Below are 22,014 nucleotides of genomic sequence, written 5' to 3'. Positions count from 1 at the left end.
ACGCTGAGGGCAGAAGGCCTGTGTTCTGATCTAAAATTCCATTTCATTGTTTGTTTACTTATATACCCCTTCTTGTCTAGGAAGGCTTTATATGGCTCTGAGGATCCATAAAACTCAGCAGGGCAGTGAGTGTTAATTGAAAATGTGGGGGAGGAGGCTGAGAGAAAGTGAGGGTGGGGTGGGGGTGAGGGAGGCTGCAGTTTGACATCCTCATCCTTGACTCAGAGCTTCTGTAAGGGCCACACAGCCCTGAGACTCACCCAGGTAGGAGCACAGGTTTAAAATTGTGGCCACAGAGCACCTTCATGTAAATGGGACGTGTTCCAGATATGAATCAGACCTGGTCCCTGCCCCCAGGGCCGCCCAGTTGGCAGAGCAGTGTGGGGTGACAGAGGGAAGCCAGGGTGGTCAGCGCACCCAGGGAACTGGGTGCTTGTAGGGGGACGGAACTCAGGAGTTACACCTGCCAATCCTGCAGGCTTCTAACTGCTTCCTGAGACTCTAGGATCTTGGGGTGTATTTGCTCCTCTCCCAGAGCAAGGGCAGCTGACTCCCACCTGCCTCACACCCACGGGTCCCCTCGCCCACCGCAATGGTCCCCACCTCCCAGCCCAGCCTCCCTGAGCCTGATGTCCTGCCCTGCAGGTATCCTACTACAACCAGGCCACCACAGGCTTTCTCAACTACGTGACTGCCAACGTGGCCGGCCTCTCCTCTGAGTTCTACACCACCTTCAAAGCTTGCGAGCAGTTCCTCTTGGACAACCGGAACGATCTGGCCCCCAGCCTCCAGACCCTCTAGGTGTGCTGTGCAGCCACCTCATGCCCACTCACTCCATCCTGCCCCCAAGGACATCCAGGCAGCACGTGGATGAAGACAGAGGCCTTTATTCCTTCCTGCCTCTCCTGTGGGAAGCCTCGACTCTGGGGGGTCTGCCGGCCCAGCGCCACTGGGCAGTCAGTTTTTGCCAACGTCCGCCAGCAGGTCCTTGCGGTAGTCCTGGGGCAGCCTGTAGTAGACTCGGGTTTTGTCCACGGCCCTGGCTGCCAGCAGCCCTTCCCGCCCAGCTGCGTAGTTCCCCTGGGCAGGGCTGTGCTCCACTGTGATGGTGGCCCTGGGGGAGGAGTCCAGCAGCCTGGCCACAGCCCCAGCCGTGCTCTGGCCCAGCGGCCTGGCCTGCAGCTGGAAGGACACAGGCTGCCAGAGCCCGTGGCACAGCTCCAGCATATCTGTGAGCAACTGTTCCCTGTAGCCACTGCCCAGCACCTCCTCTGGCCAGCCTGGTGCCACGGTCACGTGGGGGAAAACCTCGTCCACAGCCGTAAGCAACTCCCTGCCAGCCAAGTGGCCAGGGACCTCGAAACTCCCATGGGAGATTGTGGCCCCCACCCACACGGGCCGTGGCAGGTGGCCAGAGGTTGAGAGGCGGGCCAGCGTGGCCAGGGCTGCCCGCAGAGCTGTGGGCTCTGCTATGTGCAAGTGGACACCCCAGCGTCCTGGGCGCGTGGCGAGCTGCAGCAGGGACGACTCCAGTGTCTGGTTAGGGCCACCTGGGACATGCACGATGGGCACCGGGTCTCCGGCTGCAGGCTCCTGGAGACTGACGTTCAGCAGGATCATGCCTTCTCTGTCTGGAAGAGGCAGCGGGGCAACAGTGTCTGGGGTTAGGTTGTTCTGGGGGTGCCGGTGGCCCTTGTTAGAGGGGTGGTGTGGGGTTAAGGGCACAGCCAAGGAGGGGCAGCTGGTGCCTCACAGTCTGGGATCTGTCAACTGGTTCTGGGCCCTAGGTGGAAGGTGGCTTACAGATGTGCTTGGTGCTCATCAGATGACATGATAAAATGCTGGCTCAGCTTTTGGCCTCTGTGACAGCCCTGGGATCTGCAGCTCTGCAGCTGAGGATTCGGGGGCGCGGGTCTGAAGACCAAGAGCCCACACTCTTGGCACCACTTTATGCCCTCCCTCTACCCTGGGTCCAGCTGTGGCTCGAATGGACCCCTGTTGCCATGGTAACAGAGGCCCAAGGTACCTACCTCAAGCAAAGGGAACCCCACAGTTTACAGGCAGAGCTTACCTGGGAACGTAACCGCTGCTGTTATTCCGCTGCCCTGGACGTCGGGAACCAGCCACTCCACGCCCAGACCATCACCCCCCGGGAGTTGGAGCAGAGGGATCAGGCTGCCCCCCGTGTAGTAGACTTGCTTCCGTGTGGCATTCACTGTGGGGGGACAAATTGCCAAGGTGATGTGGCCACCTCTGTGGAGCACTTCCCATGAGCCAGGCTCTCCACGTGTCCTCTGAGCCTTCCAGCATCCTGCCAGGTAGCTGCTATTCCCCCGTTTTATAGACTACAAAAAGTGACACTGGGCAAGTGGTCACTGGGAGTGGAACCTGATAGAACCGGGTCTCTCTGACCCCAAAGCTAGTGTCCCTCCTCCATCCCTCCTGCCTAGGTGGCTCACAAGAATGTTGTCTGGTGGGGCCCCTTTGAGGTGGCTTAACTGCAGGCCCCCCGAGGTTCAGAGTCAAGGGAACATGGGATCAGGCAGCTTCTGGATAGCCAATTAGTGGGTACAGTGGAGGGGGCTGCTTCTCTGAAACTTCAGGGTAACCCACAGGGGAAAAGTGCTACAAGGAAAGTGCATGGGGTTTGGAACTTGCTGGGTTCCAAATTATACAAAGCTGAATGAGTTTGTAGGAGTTACTTAACTGTTCTGAACCTTGGTTTCCCTATCCATAAAATGGAACCCCTGCTTCATGGATATGTGAACCTTTGATAATACACCATACGTGACCCTGCCTGGCCCAGGGCCAGGCATACAGTAGGTGTGCAAAATAATTCCTTTCTCCTATTCCACCCGCAATTTCCCCCTGCACCGCCCCTGGGCAGACTCCAGCCCTCCCCACCCTGCCTTGCCCTCCCCAAGACCCGCTCCCTACTGGCTTGCTGCCTGAACTGCGACTGGATAGGCTCAAAGAGGTCGAAGTAGGCTTGGTGGGGGGCGCAGTTGTCCCGGATGTAGAGGAGATCGTCCACTGACATGGGGTCTGTGGCGCCCTGCCACACTGTCAGGCTGTACCTGGGGACCAGAGAGCCGGCTCAGCCACCTGCCTGGCCCCCAGGGCCCTCAGCCCCACCCCTGAACTCAGAACTGGACCCCAGTCGGCTGGGAGCAGGGGGCTCAGGAGGCAGGAGTGTGGCCTTCTCTAGCTCCGGACTTGGAGTCTGTCTGTTTTGGGGTTCTGTCTTAGGAGAGGGGAAGGAAGGGCAGATGGGAGAAAAGGGCAGAGTGGCTTCGAGACTCCTGTGGGGAGCCACTGAGGAAGCTGTGGCTGGGCAGCCTGGAGCAGCCTGGAGTTGGGGAGAGCCTCGGCCTCTACAGGGCTATCCTGGGGCAGAGGTTATAGGTGAAATCTGCAGCCCAGGGCCACAGCTGGTTCCCCATAAGACGAAGTTGTGGGGAGGCAAATTATGTCTCAGGATAAACTCAAAGACCCTTCCAGCCATGAGTGTCTGAGATCTTCCTGGAGGCATCAGTCCTGGGGGTGGGTTTGAGAGGGCGAGAGCCGTGGCAGGGGCGTGGGAGTTTTTACCTCTGAGATTGGCCCAGCAGCCAGCTGAAGTGGGGCCAGGAGGGCCGCGACATGGAGGCCCGCAGGGGGAAGGTGATCCTCTGCGGCAGTGCTCCCACCAGCTCCTGCATCCTCTCCACCATGGCGCGGGTGTATGCATTGGTCTGGACATTGGGCACGTAGAGGGTGGTCCAGCCCGGAGACAGGGTGGCCTTGGGATACTTTTCCTGGATCAGATCCAGGAACCTGCAGAGAATCAGGGGCGCTTGTCTTTCGGGGCCACGCTAGCCCCTTCCTCATCTCCTGGATTCCCATCACAGTGTTAGGAAGTCATCAGGGCCTCCCCCAACTGTGACAGAAAGGGAGAAGCAGAGTCCTGAAGAACAGAAGGCGCTTGTTCAAGGTCCCACAAACAGGGCAGCGACTCTGGAGCCAAGGAGGCCTGGGTTCAGGTCCTGACTGTGACCTTGGGCAAGTCACTTACCCTTTTTGCTCCTCAAAAATGGCATTACCTTTAGGCAGGGCAAAGTGCCTCAAAAGCTCCATGTGGACAGAAAAGACAGAATTCAGAGCTTGGAGAGTCTCTGAAGTTTCATATTTTATTTCATTTCATTGAAATTTTGTCCTGATACAAGTTTTAATAAGGTAATGTTACCTCCCTCCCTGCCCTGGCTCAGTTGTAATATAGAGTAAATTCAACACTTCACAAAGACTAGTCAAATGTATCTCGGGCCATTAACTATCCTTTTCAAACTGCTGCTTTCCAAATGCACCTCGGTTTGAGGGGCACAATAAAAATCGGACGGATGGATTGTTGGCTGGTTGGTTGGGCAGGTGGCTGGCTGGATAGATGGGGCTTAGAATCAGAAAGTCTATTTTGAATCTTTTCTCTGCCACTTACTAGACTTAGGCAGGTCATTTAATGTCTATGAGCTAGTTCTCGAATTAATAAAGGTCAGAGTACCTATTTCATTCTCATTGTAAGAATTAAATGGTATACTGCCTGTAAAGCACTTAAAACAGTGCCTGGGACACACAATAAATATTGAACAAAGTGAGCCACAATTATCATCAGCTCTCTCATCTGTAAAATGGGGAGAGAAAAAAATATACGCCTCACCTGGCAGTGCAATGTAAGGGTCAAATCAGATAAATTCTCTCCTGTTTTGTAAACAATAGAGCACCGAGCAGTAGTTCATATGAGGGCTATTGGCGGCAGGGCTGGGATTCCTGGGGCTGAAGTGGGAATCAACACTAGACTTTTCTAGCAGGCCAGGCCCTATGCGGGCCACTCACTGAGTCTCCAGAGAGGTCTCGGCCCCATTTGTCCTCGAGTCCAGTGCTGTAGGAGTGACAAACTTGTAAGCCATCAGTGGCAGCCTAATGGGTTAGAAGGAAGTGTGGGGGCCAAGGGAGCCAGAGGTTCATCAGAAAATGGGGGAAAAGCATTCGAGGCAGAGGGAATAGCATGCACGGAGGCTCAGAGGTGGGGCTGCATGGTGTGGCTGGACGCGTACTCAGCAAAGGGCCCCTGAGCATCTCCTGTGTTGAAGGCAGAGGGCTGAACCCAGTGCACTCACCGTGTGGCATTGATCTGAATTGGGATGGGCACGTTGGGGCCATTCAGGATGTCGGCATTGATCCACACGGGCCTCCGGACTCTCCCCTCCTCTGTCAGCTGCCGCAGGATGTCCAGGGAGGGGCCCACAGCCTTGATGCTCTTGAAATCCAGCTTGATGCCTGTGGGGAGGAGGGTGAGGGCTTGGTCAATGCCGCTGCTGCTAAAGGAAGAAGGAAGCAGGAAGATGTGATTCTTGGGGCAGAGATCGGGTGTGGTGTGTGTTGGTGGGAAGGGACCAGCTCCTGGTTGGGTGTGAGGAAAGGCTTTCAGACAGGAAGAGCTATCCCAGAGTGCAAGTGCCCACTTCTGGAGGGAGTGAGCTCCATCATCCCCAGAGGCCAGCTGAGTACTTAGTGGGGCTGGTGTAGGGGAGACTCAAACATGTGATGAAAAGAGGCTGTGGAATCCCAGACAGGGCAGGCCAAAGGGCCCTAAGCCAGCCCAGCATGGAGGGAGATCATATGGGCTTTGGGAATGGGTGTTTAAGTAGAAGAGGGCGATTGAGGTAGCGAAAGGGCCTGGCATGATCAAAGGCCCAGTGGTGGGCACATAAGTATCCAATTTGGGATGACAAGGAGAGAAGGATGAAGGGAATGGCAGGAGGTGAGGCTGGCCAGGTATGGAAGCGAAAGGGCCTGGCATGATCAAAGGCCCAGTGGTGGGCACATAAGTATCCAATTTGGGATGACAAGGAGAGAAGGATGAAGGGAATGGCAGGAGGTGAGGCTGGCCAGGTATGGAAGCATGTTAGAGCCAGCCCCAGGAGATCACATTTTGTCCCGAGGGCAACAAGGAACCCCAGAGGGTTAAAGCAGAGGGGAGGCATGATGAAATTGGCATTTTGGAAAGATCATTCAGGTGTGTTTGTGGTGGTAGTGGTGGTCGGGGGAAGGAGCTAAGTTTGGAGCCAGAAGCCAATGAGGAAGGAAGTGTTTGCTTCATCCAGGAGAGGGAGGATGCAGCCGGAATCAGGGTGGGGGATAGAATTGGTGGGATTAGGATTGGCAGGAAGCAGCAGCTGAGTGGAAGTGGGCATAAGGAAGAGGGAGACGTTAGGGTGATGCCTGGATTCTGACTGTAACTGACAATGACAAAGGGAGCTCGGAGGGCAAGGGTAGAGTTTCTCTTAGAACATGTATCCAGTTCCACGTATCCGGGAGAGAACACTGGTGTCTGTGTCTCACCTGTGTACCCAGGAGAGGACACCATGAATGTGCATGTACTTTCAGGTGTGTGGCTCACCTAGTCTCGTCTGGACCATTTGGATGGGAAAGCCAAAGCAAGGAGCCATGCTGTGGCGGGGTCTGGGCTTGCCTCCCAGTGGAGGGATCCCCACACGTGCTGCCCCAGGACCAGAGGGGAAGGTGCTTCAGCGTGGCCCTTACCCTTCTGGGAAGAGGACAGCACGGCCTCCAGCCACTGCTGCAGCGTGATGTCGCTGTAGATGTCTGGGGGGTGCGCCATGATGGGGACCCCCGTCTCGTTGGCTGTGTAGATCCCTTCCACGTTGACATCCGCCTCAAAGACCATGACGTCAGCTGTGTGGAGGCAGAACTCATGTCAAGTCTGCATTTTAGACATTAACTTTTCTCATCAGAAAAGAATTACCATTTACAATGGCACATTTGGAAAATACATAAAAGTAGGAAGAGAGAAAAATGTACCCACATTTTCATTGCAATTTGTCTTTTTGACGTATTAAGTCCCCTCTTTGTCTATGCGTAGAGCATCGGTTGTAACAAATTGCCACAAACTGGGTGGCTTAAGACAACAGCAATTTATTCTCTCACAGATCTGGAGGTCAAAAAGCCTGAAGTCAAGGTGTTGGCAGGGCCCTGCTCCCTCCAAAGGCCCTAGAAGGCTCCCTTCTTGCCTGTCCTAGCTCCCGGCAGTTCCTGGCAACCCTTGGGTTTTTGGCAGCCTGTGCTGTCAGATGGCCTGTCTTCCCTCTGTGACTCTGTGTCCAAATTTCCCCCTTCTTATAAGGGCACCAGTCATATTGGATTTAGGGTCACCCTAATGCAGAATGACCCTGTCTCAACTAATTACATCAATAAAGACCATATTTCCAAATAAGGTCACATTCTTAGGTTCCACACAGACATGAATAGGGGAAGGGGCCACTATTCAACCCAGTACACAGGTTTTACACAACTGTGACCGTGCTGTATTCAAAATTTTGCTTCTATTTCTTTCAACATGATGACACATTTTCACAATCTTTCATGTGTCTCATTTTTTAAAATGTGGCTGCAAAAGCCCTCATTGAGTGTGTTCGTGGTTTAGTTGACGTCTCCCCCTAGTCTTCAGACATGTTAGTAGTTCCTAATTTTTTTCTACTAAGAAAATAATGATGCAAATTTTAGTCTGTTTTTCCGATGATTTCTGATTCTTACCTGTGGAATTAGTCAGGGCAGCATGGGATCATTTTTCAAGTCCATATCATCAAAGTTCTTTCTAGCAAAGTTGTTCTGACATGTTTCCATGTCCCTGCACTCCAACCAGCACAGCACATTGTTATTTTTTATCTTTGTAATTCATGCATTTAATTCAATCTGGTGGATATCCTTTGAGCCCTGCCCTCAAGAATTCAGTCTAGTAGGGTGCTGAGAGCCCTCTCGTGGGCAGCTGGCACTGGAAGGCCACACGAGGGCACTCAGCATTTGGGGATTTTAGAGGAGGGAAGGGTGACTATCAGCTCACAGAGCATCACAGAGGGTTAGAAGGGACCTTGGCTCCTGGTTTACACCCACAGCCTCCTGACTAGTCTTCTCACCTCTAGCCCTGCTCCCTCTAATTCCATTCTCTATACAACCACTATAGTTTTCAAAATACATCTGACCATGCTACCTCCTGTTTTAAAAAACAAACAAACAAAACCACCCATTGCCCCGAGAATCAAATCCAAACCCCTTACCATGGTCTTCTTTGTGGTCCTGCAGAACGAGGCCCTGCCAAATTATCCCATCTCGTCTCATCCCTCCGTCTCCCTTTCTAGGTTCTGGCCACTCCAGCTTCCTGAACTTTATGGGCACGCAGTCACCCAGGGACTGTTAAAATGCAGGTTTTGATCAGCAGGTCCAGGACGGGGCCCGAGATTCTGCATTTCTAACAAGCTCCCCGTGGTGCAGGTGCACGTACCACATTGGAGTAGCGAGGCTCTAACTTGTCTGCCCCATCTCTGGCCCTACACGTGCTGTTGCCTGGCAACACTCTTCCCTCAACAGCTTTATTAGGCCCCCTCCGGCTCACCCCTCAGTCTTCCTCCAGGAGGTCATCCCTGAACCTGACTCCCTAAGTTGGGTCCCTCATTTCTCGCAGAGAAACCCGTCTCCTCCTTTGAGCACTTGGCCCCTACATAATTGCTCACTCAGCATCAACTTTCTTGGGTATAAGCTCCATGAGGTCCGGGATCGGGTCTGTCTCACTCATCACTGAATTCCCAGTGCCCGATGGTCCAGGCCCTAAAAGGGGTGCTTCATAAATGGCTGTTAAGTGATGAATGACAGAATGAATGAATGATCAAAAAAATCAAGGTCAACCAGCTGAGGTCCTGAAAACTGAAAGAGCTTGCCCAAAGTCACAGGGAATTTTTGCAGCTGTGGTGGGACTAAAACCCAGGTCTCTGGATTCCCATGAAGGGGAAGGAAGCCAATAGCCGGGTTGTTCCCACTGCATCCTCATATTAGACCCTGGGCTCTGAGAGGTTGGGACTACTGTTTTTCTCGTTGGAAGGATGGACATGAGCCTCCTGAGGCAGCGAATGCAGGACATGGACGTAAAAGCACGTTATAAACCGTGAAGGGCTTTACAAACGTAACCTTTGTTTTTATGACTTGAACACAAAGTCCTTTCTTGTTACAAATGCAAGAGAGAGGTCAGGAGGGTTTGGGGCCCTGCAAGGCCCAGAGGAGACAAGTCTGAGATGGCAGCCGTGCAGATAAGAAGGTAACTCTAGATTGAACTGCTCAGAGTCTCCTTCCCCATTTAACTGGGGCTGGGCTCTATCTGCAGGAGGGTGGGTTTACCTTGGGATGGAGCCAGGGCTGGAATCCAGGTGTCTGAGTCCTGGTGAGCTCCCCCTACCCCACCCCCTGCACCCCACTTCTGCACCCACCCCTGCAAACCCCCCATAACCCCCCCTCCCCTTGCTTAGTCCTTTGGTTTGATTTGCACTATGAGTTCCTTAAAGCCAGGAGTCGTGCCTTATTCATTTCTAAACCATCCTTCTGAGCTTGAAGCAGAGAAGGGGCTCAGTGAATCGGACTAAAAACCGATGGAATTGCATTCTGGATCTAATCTGCCTCCCTGTGAAGGCCACCTGGGCCCAGCTTCTTCCTGGAAGTCTTCTGCTTTGCCATTAAAGGTTGTTACTTGCCTTCCAGGTGCTGAATCTGGGGGCTGACTTGCTTGAGTGGGGGCTGGGGGATGAAGGAGCAAGAGATGACGGAAGGACCGGGTTCTGTAACCACAGCAGAGGCCCGGTCCTCTGGAGGGACTCGCAGTCACTGAGCCCCTCCAAGTGCCAGGAGCTTTACCTATGCAGGCAGCTGAGTGTCCTGGGACCCAGTCCGCTGGCTTACAGTCCCAGAACTAGCACTTGGAAGCTGTGTGTCTGTGGGCAGGTTACTTAACCTCTCTGTGCCTCAGTTTCCTCATCTACAAGAACTAAATTAATTGTAATCCATAGCAATTTTTGAAATTATGTAACTGCTTGTTGAGCTGTACATCAAAAGTTAACACCTTTCTGTATGTATGTTATATTTTACAATAATGAAAATAGCTGAAGTTGTGGAACTGTGACCCATGACATTCTTTGAAATTTGCTCTATAACTACTTGTTAAATCATACTTTGAAAGTTATCACTGTTATGTATATATGTTAAATTCACAATAAAAAAATGCATTAAAAAAGAGCTAAATGATACAATATATCTGGATAGGCATCGCAAAGTGTTAATTAATTACACGGAGTATCTCATTTAAAGAGGGCGACCATGTGTCCCATTTTCCTGGGGCAGTGTGGTTCATGTCTGTTGTCCCAGCTTCATTATAAATAACCTCTTTCAACCAGGCATTCCCAACAGCAAGAGTGACCTCATTTGTGTGATAAATGATGTGGCCACCTTACATTCAATCTTCTTAATCAAGGGGGAGGATCATTATCAATCACCTTTTACAGAGGGGAAAATGGAGCTGCAGACAGGCAGTCACTTGCCCCAAATCACTGTGCTGATAAATGGCAGAGGTAAAATTTGAACCCAGTTCTGTCTGGGTTCCCAGGCCTACTCTCTGGCCCCTCTTCTTCTGACTTCAGTCTAACCCCACCACAGTCTCCCCCTCAGGGTCCCCAACCCAGAGACTTGGAAGGACCCTTAGGGAAGAAACCAGGCCTGGAATCCTCTCTGAACCATGGGAGCTATGCTAAGGAGCCACTGTCCCTGCTCCCTGGTGCTGGGAACTGCCTGGCAGGGGGGCGGGACCCCAATCCCTCCTTTGCTGCTCCAGGGCTGACCCTGGAGGGGGGATGAGGTCCTTTTCGTCTTCTCTCAGGCCTTATCTCCCCAGATAAGACTCCTCCCTCTCTGGCCTGGATCCCAGCTCAGGGGAAAGAGTTCTCTAGCCTCCTTATCACCCAGGTCTCAATCAGAGGAGCTTCTTAAAGCAGCAGCAAACTGGCGCCATCGGCCTGCCATGGTTTCTCCTCTGCTGACCACCAAGCCTGCCTCCTCCAGGAAGTCCTCCCTAACCACCCATTCATTCATTCGGCCAGCCTTTCCCAGGTACTTGCTCCTGGGCCCTCTGCTGTTGTGACCCTGCAGGAATCAGAGCTGGAACTCTTGCTCTGCCTCGGACCTCCTTTGTGGCTTGGAAGAGACCTCTGTGATCCCACCCTGCACTCCAGTTTCCTCCACTGAAATTGAGGGCATTGTGCTTGAGCGGTGGTTCAAGGGGTGGTGTGAGGTCAGCAGAATTAGCATCTGCTGGGGATTTGTTAGAAATGCAAATGCTCGGGCCCCACCCCAGGCTGACTGAATCAGAAAACTGGAGGGTGGGGCCAGCAATCGTGTCTTTGGATGCAGGCTCACCTGAGGACCATTCCTTTCATATTTTATAGTTACCACTTTACAGTTTGCAAGCACATTCACACACCTTCTCTGAGATTCATAGCAATCCTGAACGAGAGGCAACGGGGGCTGGGGCAGAATTCAAAGCCTTGGGTGAGACACTCTCAAGCAGTTTCTGAGCCTCAGTTCCTCCTCTTTAAAAGAGTACCCATGAAAAACGTTGCTAGCAATCACAGATGCACCCACATGTAATGTGCATGCAGTCTGTCAAGCACAGTGAGAAACTGCTGTCCAGATGCCATAATAACTTGGAGTCTGAGAGGCTCACGGGGGTTAAGTTTTGCTCAGATTTTCACAACTCATTTTTGGTAATGTTGGGGCCTTATTAAACTCAGACCTTCGGATTTTCTTAGGCTTTGAGGGCAAAGGTCTCCTTAGCAGGGACAGCTGTCATCTGATAGGTCATGGGAGGGGTAGCTGGAAGGGAGGGCAGTGCCGTGATGACTTTGGAACCAGAGATCTTGATTCAAATGCTGGGCTCCGAGCTCATTAGCTATGCAAACTTGAGCCCAGTCAACTGAACCCTTCCGAGCCCCCATTTTCTCAGGTGCAGCATATGAAAAGAATGTGTAAATCACCCCTCGGGAGGCCACTGCATAGGAGGTCCTTCTCCCTCCATCTCCTCGACCCGCCCCTCCCTGCCCCCACCCCGCATCCTGGTGCTGGACTCACTCCGCAGGGCAGCCTCCACTTTCTCCCGGCTGTTGACACCGTGGCACCAGGTGACCAGCAGGGCATCCCGGTGGCTGATGTGGCCCATGCTCAGCAAGTAGTCCAGCATGTCTGCGTCGGGGCGGCAGGCCGCCTCCTGCTCACAGCCTGGAAAGAATGCCAAGGGGCTGTTCGCACCAGTGTCCACTCCAGCTCCAGATGCCACCACCCCCATCTGTGGCCTCTTCCCACTGACCCTCCCTGGGCTCCCACCGTGTGTCGAGCAGGGGACCCAGCAGAGAGACGGTGAGACCCCGAGCCATCAGTGCTGTGAGAGAGGGAAATAGGTGGGCTCCTCAACGGGCCTGGGGCAGTCAGGAAGGGAGCATATCAGGGGGCCTTGAAGGGTGGGTATAAATTTGACAGGAAAAGGGGAATCGGTTATTCCAGAAAGAATGGCATAAGCCAAGACTTGATACTTAACGGGGATGGCCACTGGCTTGGTTCAGATGGAATGGAAAGAAACGGAATCAGGCAAAATTGGAAAAGAGGGTTGTGACCAGACTGCAAATGGCCTTGAACACCAACATAGAAGCTTGGGCTGTGTACTGAGAGCAACCAGCGAGGTTTGTGTTTAGAAAGATCTCGCTGGCAGCCGAGCGAGCGTGCGCTGGAGAGAGCAGGGCGGAGGCAGAGGATGCGGAGTCTAGGAGGAGACCCTAGGGGAGCCCACCAGGGCAGGGCCCAGCCCTCCAGGCTCCGGGACTGCGGAGTGCAGGGATGAGGTAGGGCGGGGGTTCTGAGGATGCCTGCCGGGATCCTGTGTGAATGGAGGAAACTTTCCTGCGAGGGGGAAGAGAGTGAGTTCAACTCGCAATGTGCTGAGTTTGAGATGCCCACGGAACCCCCAGGATGGAATGTCTAGGAGAGAGGTCTGGGTTGAAGACAGAGATTTTGTGGTCTTTAGGCAAGTGAAGAAGGAGGAGAGGGAAAGAAAGCCAATGGGACCCTCTGCTGGGGATGAAGTCTGGGTAGGACTGGGGGATGGAGACAGTAGCAATAGAGCCGTGGGTGGGAGAGAGTCTAGGCGGGGATGAGGACCGAGCGATGGGGGTGCCGATAGGGATGGGTGAGGGCGCAGCTCCTACCTGGCTGGACCCGCCGCTGCAGGGTGACGCTCAGGACTATCCCAATGGCGAGCACCAGAGCCACACTGGCACCGCCGACAAGTGCCCACTTCCTGCAGGCCATGGTGACCCCTCTTGGGAATGCCTCCTGCAGCTCCTCGTGGCCCAGATTCCCCTGAGGCTCCCGCAGCTTCAGTCGGGTGGGAGGCAGGAGCTCCCAGCAGCACCCAGCTCTCCCCTGGACCGGCCAGCCCTTAAGGTCCCAGGGGTGGATCCCACTCCCGAGGCCACTCCTCCCTCCCCCTTCGACTCCTCCCTTCAGCCTCCCAGGTGCTTAACAGGTCAAGCAGAAAATCCTGCCAACCCCCCAAATGACCTTTGAGCACTGTGAGAAGCAGCAGAGGATGAGGGTGTTGAGTCCCCCACCCCCACCTGCCTTGCCTGAGAGTCAGGAGGCCAGGGCTCTAGTCCCCTTTCTGCCTTGCTTTGCTGGAGACCTTGAACAAGTATCTTCCCCTCTCTGGGCCTCATTTTTCCCACTACATAAAAGGAAATGACTTGTTGGATGATCTGTATCATCTTTTTCTCTTCTAATCCCAGGGCCTTCTGCCTTGCCCCAGGGAGTTTAGACCAGGCAAGGGTTGGTGACAAGGACAGTTTAGATCTGCTCTTCCTTCCAGGGTTGTGGTTGATAGATTATCTCCCTGAGATTGGTGCAGGCCGCTCCCTGGGCAGGGAGTCCACCAGGGAAGGGGCTGAGTCACCACCTCCCCCCCAGTGTGGGAAGGAGGCTGCAGACTCTCCCTATTCCAGGGACCCTAGAGTTTAAAGGAGGCTGATAATCACCTGTTATGTGCACAGGGACTTCAGCTTAGAGGTTCACAGAAAAACCCAGGGGGGCACTTGGTGCCTGAGAGGATTGGGGAATGAAAGTGTGTGAACGTGTCTAGAATGAGGCCCAGGTGGGCAGATGGAGGGAAGCCAGGGGAGTGGAGGAGCAGGTCATCAGGGGGTTTGTTTCAGGCCAGCTTGAGTCGTGCAGGTGGGGAGGGGTCATCCCTGAGTAACTGCCCAGGAGGGAGCTGGGCAGGAGGGTCTGAAGTTCTGGCACGAGATTGGGGCCAATGATGAGAACGTGAGCATCATCCTGATACTGAACAAATGCGGGGTTCTCTGTCCGACACACATAACAGCCAATCCTTGACACCGCCATTTCAAAGAGAGAAACCTGCTATGCACGAAGCAGGAGATCCATGGCTTATCAGCCCCAAAATCTGTCTCCACGAGTCTAAGGAGTTCAGGGTTATAATATCAAGTATAAACAGGGCTGAGCCTATGCTGGAATGACCATTTCCATAGAAAGTATCTGCAGGGCTGAGGCTGGTTAGAATAACCATTTCAATAGCAAGTATCAACAGGGCTGAGTGAGGTTAGAATAACCATTACAATAGTGAGTACAAACAGGGTTAAGACTAGATGAGTTTCAGTAATTCCAGGTACTAACTTCTGGCTATTCTACAACATAGAAAGAAAAAAAACATCTTTATAATGATTCAGTAATCATAATCGTTAATTCTTAATCTCTTGGTTATAATTTCCTGCACTAGGTGAAGAGAGAAGGGTTGAGGCAGACCTCTGGAGACCACTGATATTGAGGGGCAAGTAGAGCTGATATTGAGGGGAGGCAAGGAGAGGCTGAGCACACAGGAGGGGAGAGGGGATGGCATGAGGATCAGAGCTGGAGGAGGAGCCTGGCTGGGGGTGCTGGCCTGGCAGGAGCGAGAGCCCGTTTCCTCTGAGATGGTGGAGGGGTGGGCACAGTGAGTTGTGAGTTTGTGGGTGCTGGGAGGGAGGAAGGTAAGGCAATATGGGGAAGCAGGATGGCGGGTCAGAGGTTTGAGGAGAGGGAAGGTTCTGGAAGCTGCTGGATGGCCATGGCTTGTGGTAGGATTACACGGATCCAGAGATACCAGAGCTATGGGCTGCAAGACTGTCAGGACTCTGAATTCAGATGATCCCATCCATCACCCCCTTCTCTCCATTGTCCATTTGGGGAAACCCGGGGCCATAATGGGTGGTCCAGAGACAGAGCTGGCCCTGGAACCTCAGGACATGGATTCTCAGTTCCCTTGGCCTCTGGAGAAGTTCTTTCCTATCTGGGCCTCAGGCTCACTTTTCAGATCAAAACGACAAACCCTTTCTGAGCAACTGCTCTGGGCTGGGGCCTGGCTGGTGTCAGGGCCCCAGGCACAAATGGGATGGGGTCTCTGCCATTGAGGGTCCTCAGCCTCTTGGGAAACAGGGTGTACATGTAAGAGGGCCACAGGCAAGCAGGAGCCTGTTTTGTGCTGTCCCCATTTTGCTCTCTCAGGCCATCCACTCCAGATCCTAGAGTCCAAAATGAAATTGGTCTTTGAGGTGCCATGCTTTGCTGCCTCTCTTTCATCTCTGAGAGCAATGCAGGGTGGGTCTTGGGGGAAAAAGAGACTTTATCCAGTTCTGGCTTTTAACAGAAGGAACAGATCAGGGCTGGAGTCAAAGCTGCAAAGCGCTCCACCAGTGCCTGTGACATTTTCTGTGAGAAATAAATAACTAAGTTATTTAGTTATTTATAACTAACAACTGAGTTACTGGGCACCGCTCTGTACGGGCACTGGGGACTCACCCCACCCCTGCCCCATGACACACTGTAGGAGAGAAGAAACCAGGTGCTGTCAGGGGCTCCAGCATTTCAGATATGGAGCAGCCTTTTTAGGACCTGGAGCTTCAGCGGGAGGTGTGGGGCAGTGTCACAGTCCTGGAGGAGCTCAGGGAGCTCACAGCCTGTAAGGATGTCAGACCTGGAAAGTCTACAAGGATGGCAGCCCCCCCTAACCCCCTTGGGGGAAGATGGACATTGCTGAATCGAGGAGACACAAGGAGATTAGAGGAGGAAACCTAAGGCTCCTGTGTGAGCCAGAGGACTTTAGAAGAAGGTGTGACCTGGGCTGACTTGGAGAACCATGAGGGATGGGGTCTGCCTAGAAAAGTACCAGACTTAATAAAGAAATGTATTCTCTTATAGTTCTGGAGGCTAGGCGTCTGAAATCAAGGTGTAGACAGGGCCGCTCTCCAAAAGCTCTCGGAAAGGATTCTTCCTTGACTTGTGACAGCATGACTGCAACCTCTGCCTCCGTCTTTGCATGGCTGTCCTCCCTTGGTGTGTGTTTCTGTGTTTCTTTTCTCCTCTATAAGGATATTAGTCATTGAGTCAGAGCCCACGCTTGCCCAGTATGACAACACCTTGACAAACCTAAATACGTCTGCCAAAATCTGATTTCCAAACACGGTCACATCCTGAGTTTCCGGGTGGACACTATTGAACCCAGTCCAGGGAGCTAGGGAAGGACGTTTTGCAGACCAAGCAAGTGGTGTGTGCAAAAGCGTGTGGGAGAAGAGCTTGTTCAGGGGATTCAAGCAGAGCACCAGGTGGGAGAGGAGCCTGGGGGGGTGGGGGTTTGGTGAGCAGGGCTGGTTACCCTGATAAAGGGCTTTATCATCCTTGAGGGGATGGGCCATCTTCAACCATGGAAGAAGCAGGAGAGCGGCACGGTGGGCCTTGTATTTGGAAGGCGATCCCGAAAGCTGGTATTGAGAAATGGCTGAGTGTCCTTAACACCCAGGCCATCCTGCTTTAGCATTGCCCACCCCACACCCCCACCGAGCCACATGAGCTGCTCAGAACAACCAAAGGCACTGAGGTTTGAGCCCCAGACTTTGTTATCCAGGTTTTTCTTTTTTTTTTTTTAATTGTGATAAAATATATATAACAGAAAACTTTCCATTTTGATCATTTTTAAGAGCACAATCAACTGATGAATGCATAAACAAAATGTGGTATACACATACAAGGGAATATTATTCAGCCATAAAAAGAAATGACATTCTGATACATGTGACAACACAGATAAACCTTGAAGACATGTCGAGTGACATAAGCCAGAAACAAAAAGGACAAATGTTATATGATTTCGCTGATATGAAACAATTAGAATAAGCAAACTCACAGAGTACAAATCTGGAATACAGGTTACCAGGGGACAGGGTGGGGATAGAGAACAGGGGAGTAAGGCTTAAACTACATGGAGTTCCTATTTGGAATGATAGAAATGTTTGGTTATGGATGGTGATGATGGTAGCACAAAACTGTGAATGTAATTAACAGCACTGAAATATACATCTGAATGTGGTTAAGAGGGGAAATGTTAGGTTGTATGTATGATAATAGAATAAAAAAAGTTAAAAAGAAGTCCATGAAATTGCCCTACACCAAGTTAAACCATGGACTATAGTTAATAGTAAAATTATAAAAGTATGCTTCCATCAATTGTAAAAAATATAGCACACCAAAATAAAGTGTTAACAATAGGATGGTATATGGGAAGCCTGTATTTTATGTGTGATTGTTCTGTAAACCCACAACTTCTCTAATAATTTTTTCTTTTGAGAAGAGTAAAATTCAGTGGCATTAATTACATTCCACAATATTGTGCAACCATCACCACTATCTATTTCCAAAATTTTTCGTCCCTCTAAACAGCAACTCTGTCTGTACCTATTAAGCAATGAGTCCCTAATCCCCCACCTCACCCCCAGCGGCAACCACTAATCTTTCTGTCTCTATGAATTTGCCTATTCTAGATGTTTCGTATAAGTGGGATCGTATAGTATTTGTCCTTTTGTGTCTAGCTTATTTTACTTAGCATGATTTCAAGGTTCACCTATGTTTAGCATGTATCAGAACTTTGTTCCTTTTTATGACAGAATAATATAAACAGGTTATTTGGATTTAGACCCTGCTCCCTACACCCTGTTATGCCAATGACATGTTGTAGGAGAGAATAAACCAGAGGTTGTCAGGAGGCTCCAGCATTTTGGAAGCAGAGCAGCTGTTTGTAGAGCTGGAGCCATAGGAGGGGAGGCTCTGGGGAGGTCCTGGGGGTCAGCTGCCCACTGGGCCCTAAGAAGCCCCCATCAGCTTCTTTGAGGCGGTATCTCCTCCCATCCATCCCACCCCTAGAGAAGCCCACCACGGTGAGGGGAGAGGCAGCCCTGAATGGAATGATATCAACGAGGAAAAATGCTCATGAACGTCCAACGTGGATTCTCTGGAATGCTGATCCCTAGGCACCCAAGCCAGCATAGAGCTGCAGTGCTAAGGCCATGGGAGCAGACGGGGCCCCTGGCCAAGGCCAAGGAAACAGGGAGGCCTCTTGGGGAGGCAGTGTTTGACCTTGGAGGATGGGTAGGATTTCTTAGGGAGAAAATAAAAGCTTATTACTTCTTTCTCTTATAAAAGTGGTTCAAAAATATACTGGAAAATTCAGAAATATGAACAGAAGAAATTATTAAAATTTAAAAATAAATGAAAAGATGCACCAATCAGTTTTAACTTGCTTTCATTCAATTAAAGACTTGTTTTCATTTAGTTGAACATTTTTCCAACCTTTTTCAATGCACAATTATTGTTGGTATTTTTGCTTTGCTTTGTCTTTCCTTTTTGGTGGGTTATTTTATTTCCTACTGGTGCTGTGACAAATCACCATAAACGTCGTAGTTTAATGTTCTAGAGGTCAAAATAGGTAGTCCAAAATAAATCTCAGTGGGCTAAAACCGAGGTGTCAACTGGCCTAAATTCCTTTTGGAGGTTCTAGGGGATAATGTTTTCTTGCCTTTTCCAGCTCCTAGAGTCCACCCACATTCCTTGGCTCATGGCCCTATTCCTACATCTTTAAAACAAGCAAGATCAGGTCAAGTCCTTTCTGTACTTCCATCTCTCTGGTTCTCTTCTACTTCCTTCTTACATTTACAAGGACCCTTGTGATAACCCTGGCCCAACCCAGATAATCCAGGATAATCTCCCCATCCCAACTGATTAGCAACTTTCATTTCTCCTGCAATCTCACTTCTCTTTGCCATGGAATGTAACATATTCACAATTTCTGGAGATTAGAGCCTGGGCATCTTTGGGGCACCATTATTCTGTCTTCCGCTGTGGGGACTGGTTTTTGTCTCCCCTTTTAATGCTGGGGGTCATGCTGTGTGTATGGCCCAGGTGCACCAGCCTGGGAGTGGGGCTGCCTGGGCTCCCCAAACCCTGACACACACCAGCTGTGTGATCTAGGGCAGGCATTTCACCTTTCTTTGCCTCTTTTGGGGATGTTAATCTGTGTGAATCACTCAGAACAGTACTTGGCACAAACTAAGGCTTGAAAAATATTAGCTGTTTTATACATGTATATACAATTTAAAACATAGAGGAGTTTGTATCCTGCCTTTTTTCACTTATAGCAATTGTCATCTTTAATGGATGCATAAAATCTCATTATATGGCTGTTTCTGTGGTTTGTTGAACCATTGCCCACCATGTTGAACACCTGGATTGTATGTGATCTTTATTACGCAAATGCTTCAATGAGATTTTCTAGACACATTCCTATGTTCTTAGATGAGGTCTTCAAAAGTGGAATCACTGGGTCAAAGGATAAGTGCATTTTTGAGGCTTTTGAAATTTGCTGCCAAATTTCTTTCCAAGAGGTTTACCCCACCTTACAGCCACCCTGGCAGGGCTAAGTGGGGGAAGTTGGGAAGAGACAGAGCTGCTAGAGAGAATGGGCAGGACCACCAAAGGCTTGGAGTGAGAAAGCATGGGGTGCCCATGAGGGGAGCAGGGAGAAGGCTGGTTTGGTTGAGTTGTGAGGTCTGGGGGAGCAAATTGTGGGAGATGAGGCTGGGAGACAGGCGGTGGTCCAAACCATGGGTGAGTCATGTTTGATTCAGCCAGAGACATGCAGGTTTTAAGCAAGTTAATGGCACTGTTAGGTCTGTGCTTTGGGAGGATGGAGATGACAGGGTGTAGGATGAATCAGGGAAAAGCAAAATGGTAAGTGGGGATCCCGGTGAACAGCTCTTGCTAGAGTTCAGGCAAGAGAAGAGGAGACCTGAATTCGGTGGGAGCAATGAGAATGGAAAGGGGTTACTTTCAGGTAAGACTCTTTTAGACCTGGAATTTGACAGCATGTGGAGGTGGCAGGAAAGGGAGGAAGGAGCCAAAGAGCCTTGTTGGAGGTTTTCAGCTTCTCCACGAGAATCAAGAACGATTCATAGTAATAAAGGTTAGTAAGAGAAACAGATTTTGTGGGAAGGAGTTTGAGACCTGCTGAGTTGGAGCCCCCAGAGGGCCATTCAGATGGTGCTGTCCTGGAAGTACAGGGTATGTAGATAATGAACAAGCTTGGGGGTGGAAGTGTAGATCTGGGAGCTGGGTTGGTCCTGGGCCTGTGTTCCTCAGAGCCACTCCTGACTCTTCCCTTCCACTGCTCTGAATTGCAGGGGCCAAACCCTGCAGACTGCATTTCCCAGTTTCCCTTTTCAGCTGGCTTCTAGCTGGCCTCAGGCAACGGGAGGCCCTGGCAGGAGCACGGAGGGTGGGAGAAGGGGAGAGCCAGAGTATTTCATTATCTTTTTCTCTCTGCCTCAGGGGGAGTCTCCAGCAATGGGTGTGTGTCCCTCAAGGCTCCAGCTCCCACCAGGTGACCCAGGTATCTAGAATCTGGTAACTATACCTCCTATTTTCATCCCTCCAGTCTAGGAATGAGTGGCTTCCTGTTGAGGCTAATCTCAATTGTTTCATCAATCTCTTTGGTTTCTCAGCATTTCCATCACTGAGTAATCAATTCCCTGGAATAAATTCCTCCATCTGCATTGATGTCGCAGTTAAAGCAAGGGGAATGGAAGCAGTTCCAGATAAGAGAGAAAAGACTCAAGGCCAGAATCTTGGGGAATACAAGATGTAGGAAGTAGCAGGAGAACAGGGACACAGCAAAGAACACAGGAGAAGAACAATCTGGGGCAGAAAGAGAACCAGGAGAGTGAAGTTCCCCGGGGGCCAAGGAATGAGAAACTCTTCAGAAGTTTGGAGCTGTCAACAGATGCTGCAGAGAGGGGAGAAGAATGAAACCGAGTTTAAGCCATCAGAGGGGGAGATTACGTAGCAATATCCTCAGAGGCAGAGGGAGGCGGCAGGGACCAGATTGCCCGAGTTTAAGTAGGGAGCAGGGAGTAAGACAGGGGAGGCCAGAGGAAGGATAAGACTCATTTCTTCAGCGGATACTTACTGAGGAGCTTGGGTAGCAAGTATGTGCCTGGACTTGGATATCAGGCATCCAAAGATGAATAAGACATAATTTATGTTCTTAAAACATTCTCAGTTTAGTAAAGGAAATAGACAAGTAACCAGAAAATTACAGTACACTTTTACTCATGCTCTGATAGATCCTGCAAGAGCGCAGGAGAAATCCTTAACCCAGCTGTGGGGGCGGGAAGCATGGAGGGCTTCCTGGAGGTGATCCTGTTGTGTCATTTATTTATTTAATGTTATTAACAAAGTTGTAGATGTACAGAAAAATCGTTTCCATATACTTCCCTCTTTCTCACTCGCAGCTGTCCCTATTATTAACACTTCACATTAGTGTGGTGCCTTTGTTACAATTGATGAAACAATATTATTAAAATTGGACTATTAACTACAGTCTGTAGTTTGCATTAGGATTCACTGCTTGTATTGTACAGTCCTACATTTTTTTTTCTAGTAACGTAAATATACCTTAAAATTTCCCCTTTTAACCACATTCAAATATATAATTCAGAGGTGTTACTTACACTTACAATGTTGTGCTGCCATTATCACCATCCATTACTGAAATTTTCCATCACCTCAAACAGAAACTCTCTACCAATGAATCGTTAACTCCCCAGTCCCTTTACCTACCCAGGCCTCTGGTAACCAGTATTCTAGTTTCTGACTCTATGAATTAGCTTATTTTGATTATTTCTTATCAGTGAGATCATATAATATTGGTCCTTTTGTGTCTGGCTT

The 22,014-nt window shown here is 50.7% G+C and overlaps 2 protein-coding genes across 2 annotated transcripts in view; one reads left to right on the top strand and one right to left on the bottom strand.

The window, feature by feature from the left end:
- The window catches only part of ACOT11 (acyl-CoA thioesterase 11), a 39,129-nt gene extending 34,485 nt beyond the window's left edge, over window positions 1–4,644 (top strand). The window contains exon 16 of the mRNA XM_037827140.1: window positions 646–4,644. Coding sequence (XP_037683068.1) covers window positions 646–801 — 156 coding nt within the window. The 3' untranslated portion in view covers window positions 802–4,644. The remainder of the gene's footprint in view (window positions 1–645) is intronic.
- FAM151A (family with sequence similarity 151 member A) lies at window positions 879–13,228 on the bottom strand. Its single transcript, XM_037827141.1, has 8 exons — window positions 13,119–13,228; window positions 11,992–12,138; window positions 6,577–6,729; window positions 5,151–5,310; window positions 3,592–3,816; window positions 2,938–3,077; window positions 2,072–2,215; window positions 879–1,631 (listed from the first exon to the last, which is right to left on the bottom strand). Exons 1-8 carry the CDS (start codon window positions 13,219–13,221, stop codon window positions 958–960), a joined length of 1,746 nt encoding a protein of 581 aa, XP_037683069.1. The 5' UTR covers window positions 13,222–13,228; the 3' UTR covers window positions 879–957.
- Window positions 13,229–22,014: the final 8,786 nt, after the last annotated feature.

The sequence above is a fragment of the Choloepus didactylus genome, chromosome 2, assembly GCF_015220235.1.
Source record: "Choloepus didactylus isolate mChoDid1 chromosome 2, mChoDid1.pri, whole genome shotgun sequence".
NCBI classification, from domain to species: Eukaryota; Metazoa; Chordata; class Mammalia; order Pilosa; family Megalonychidae; genus Choloepus; species Choloepus didactylus.
The sequence above is the reverse complement of the archived record's forward strand: the minus strand, read 5'-3'. Positions and strand labels throughout refer to the sequence as shown.

What these genes read in the sequence shown, in the direction of transcription:
- FAM151A (XM_037827141.1), bottom strand. Translation starts at nt 13,221, where the DNA reads ATGGCCTGCAGGAAGTGGGCACTTGTCGGCGGTGCCAGTGTGGCTCTG. An exon ending in CTGCTGGGCCAATCTCAGAG is followed by an intron (nt 3,078 to 3,591) that starts GTAAAAACTCCC and finishes TCTGGTCCCCAG; the next exon opens with GTACAGCCTGACAGTGTGGC. An exon ending in GCAGTTCAGGCAGCAAGCCA is followed by an intron (nt 2,216 to 2,937) that starts GTAGGGAGCGGG and finishes GTCCCCCCACAG; the next exon opens with TGAATGCCACACGGAAGCAA.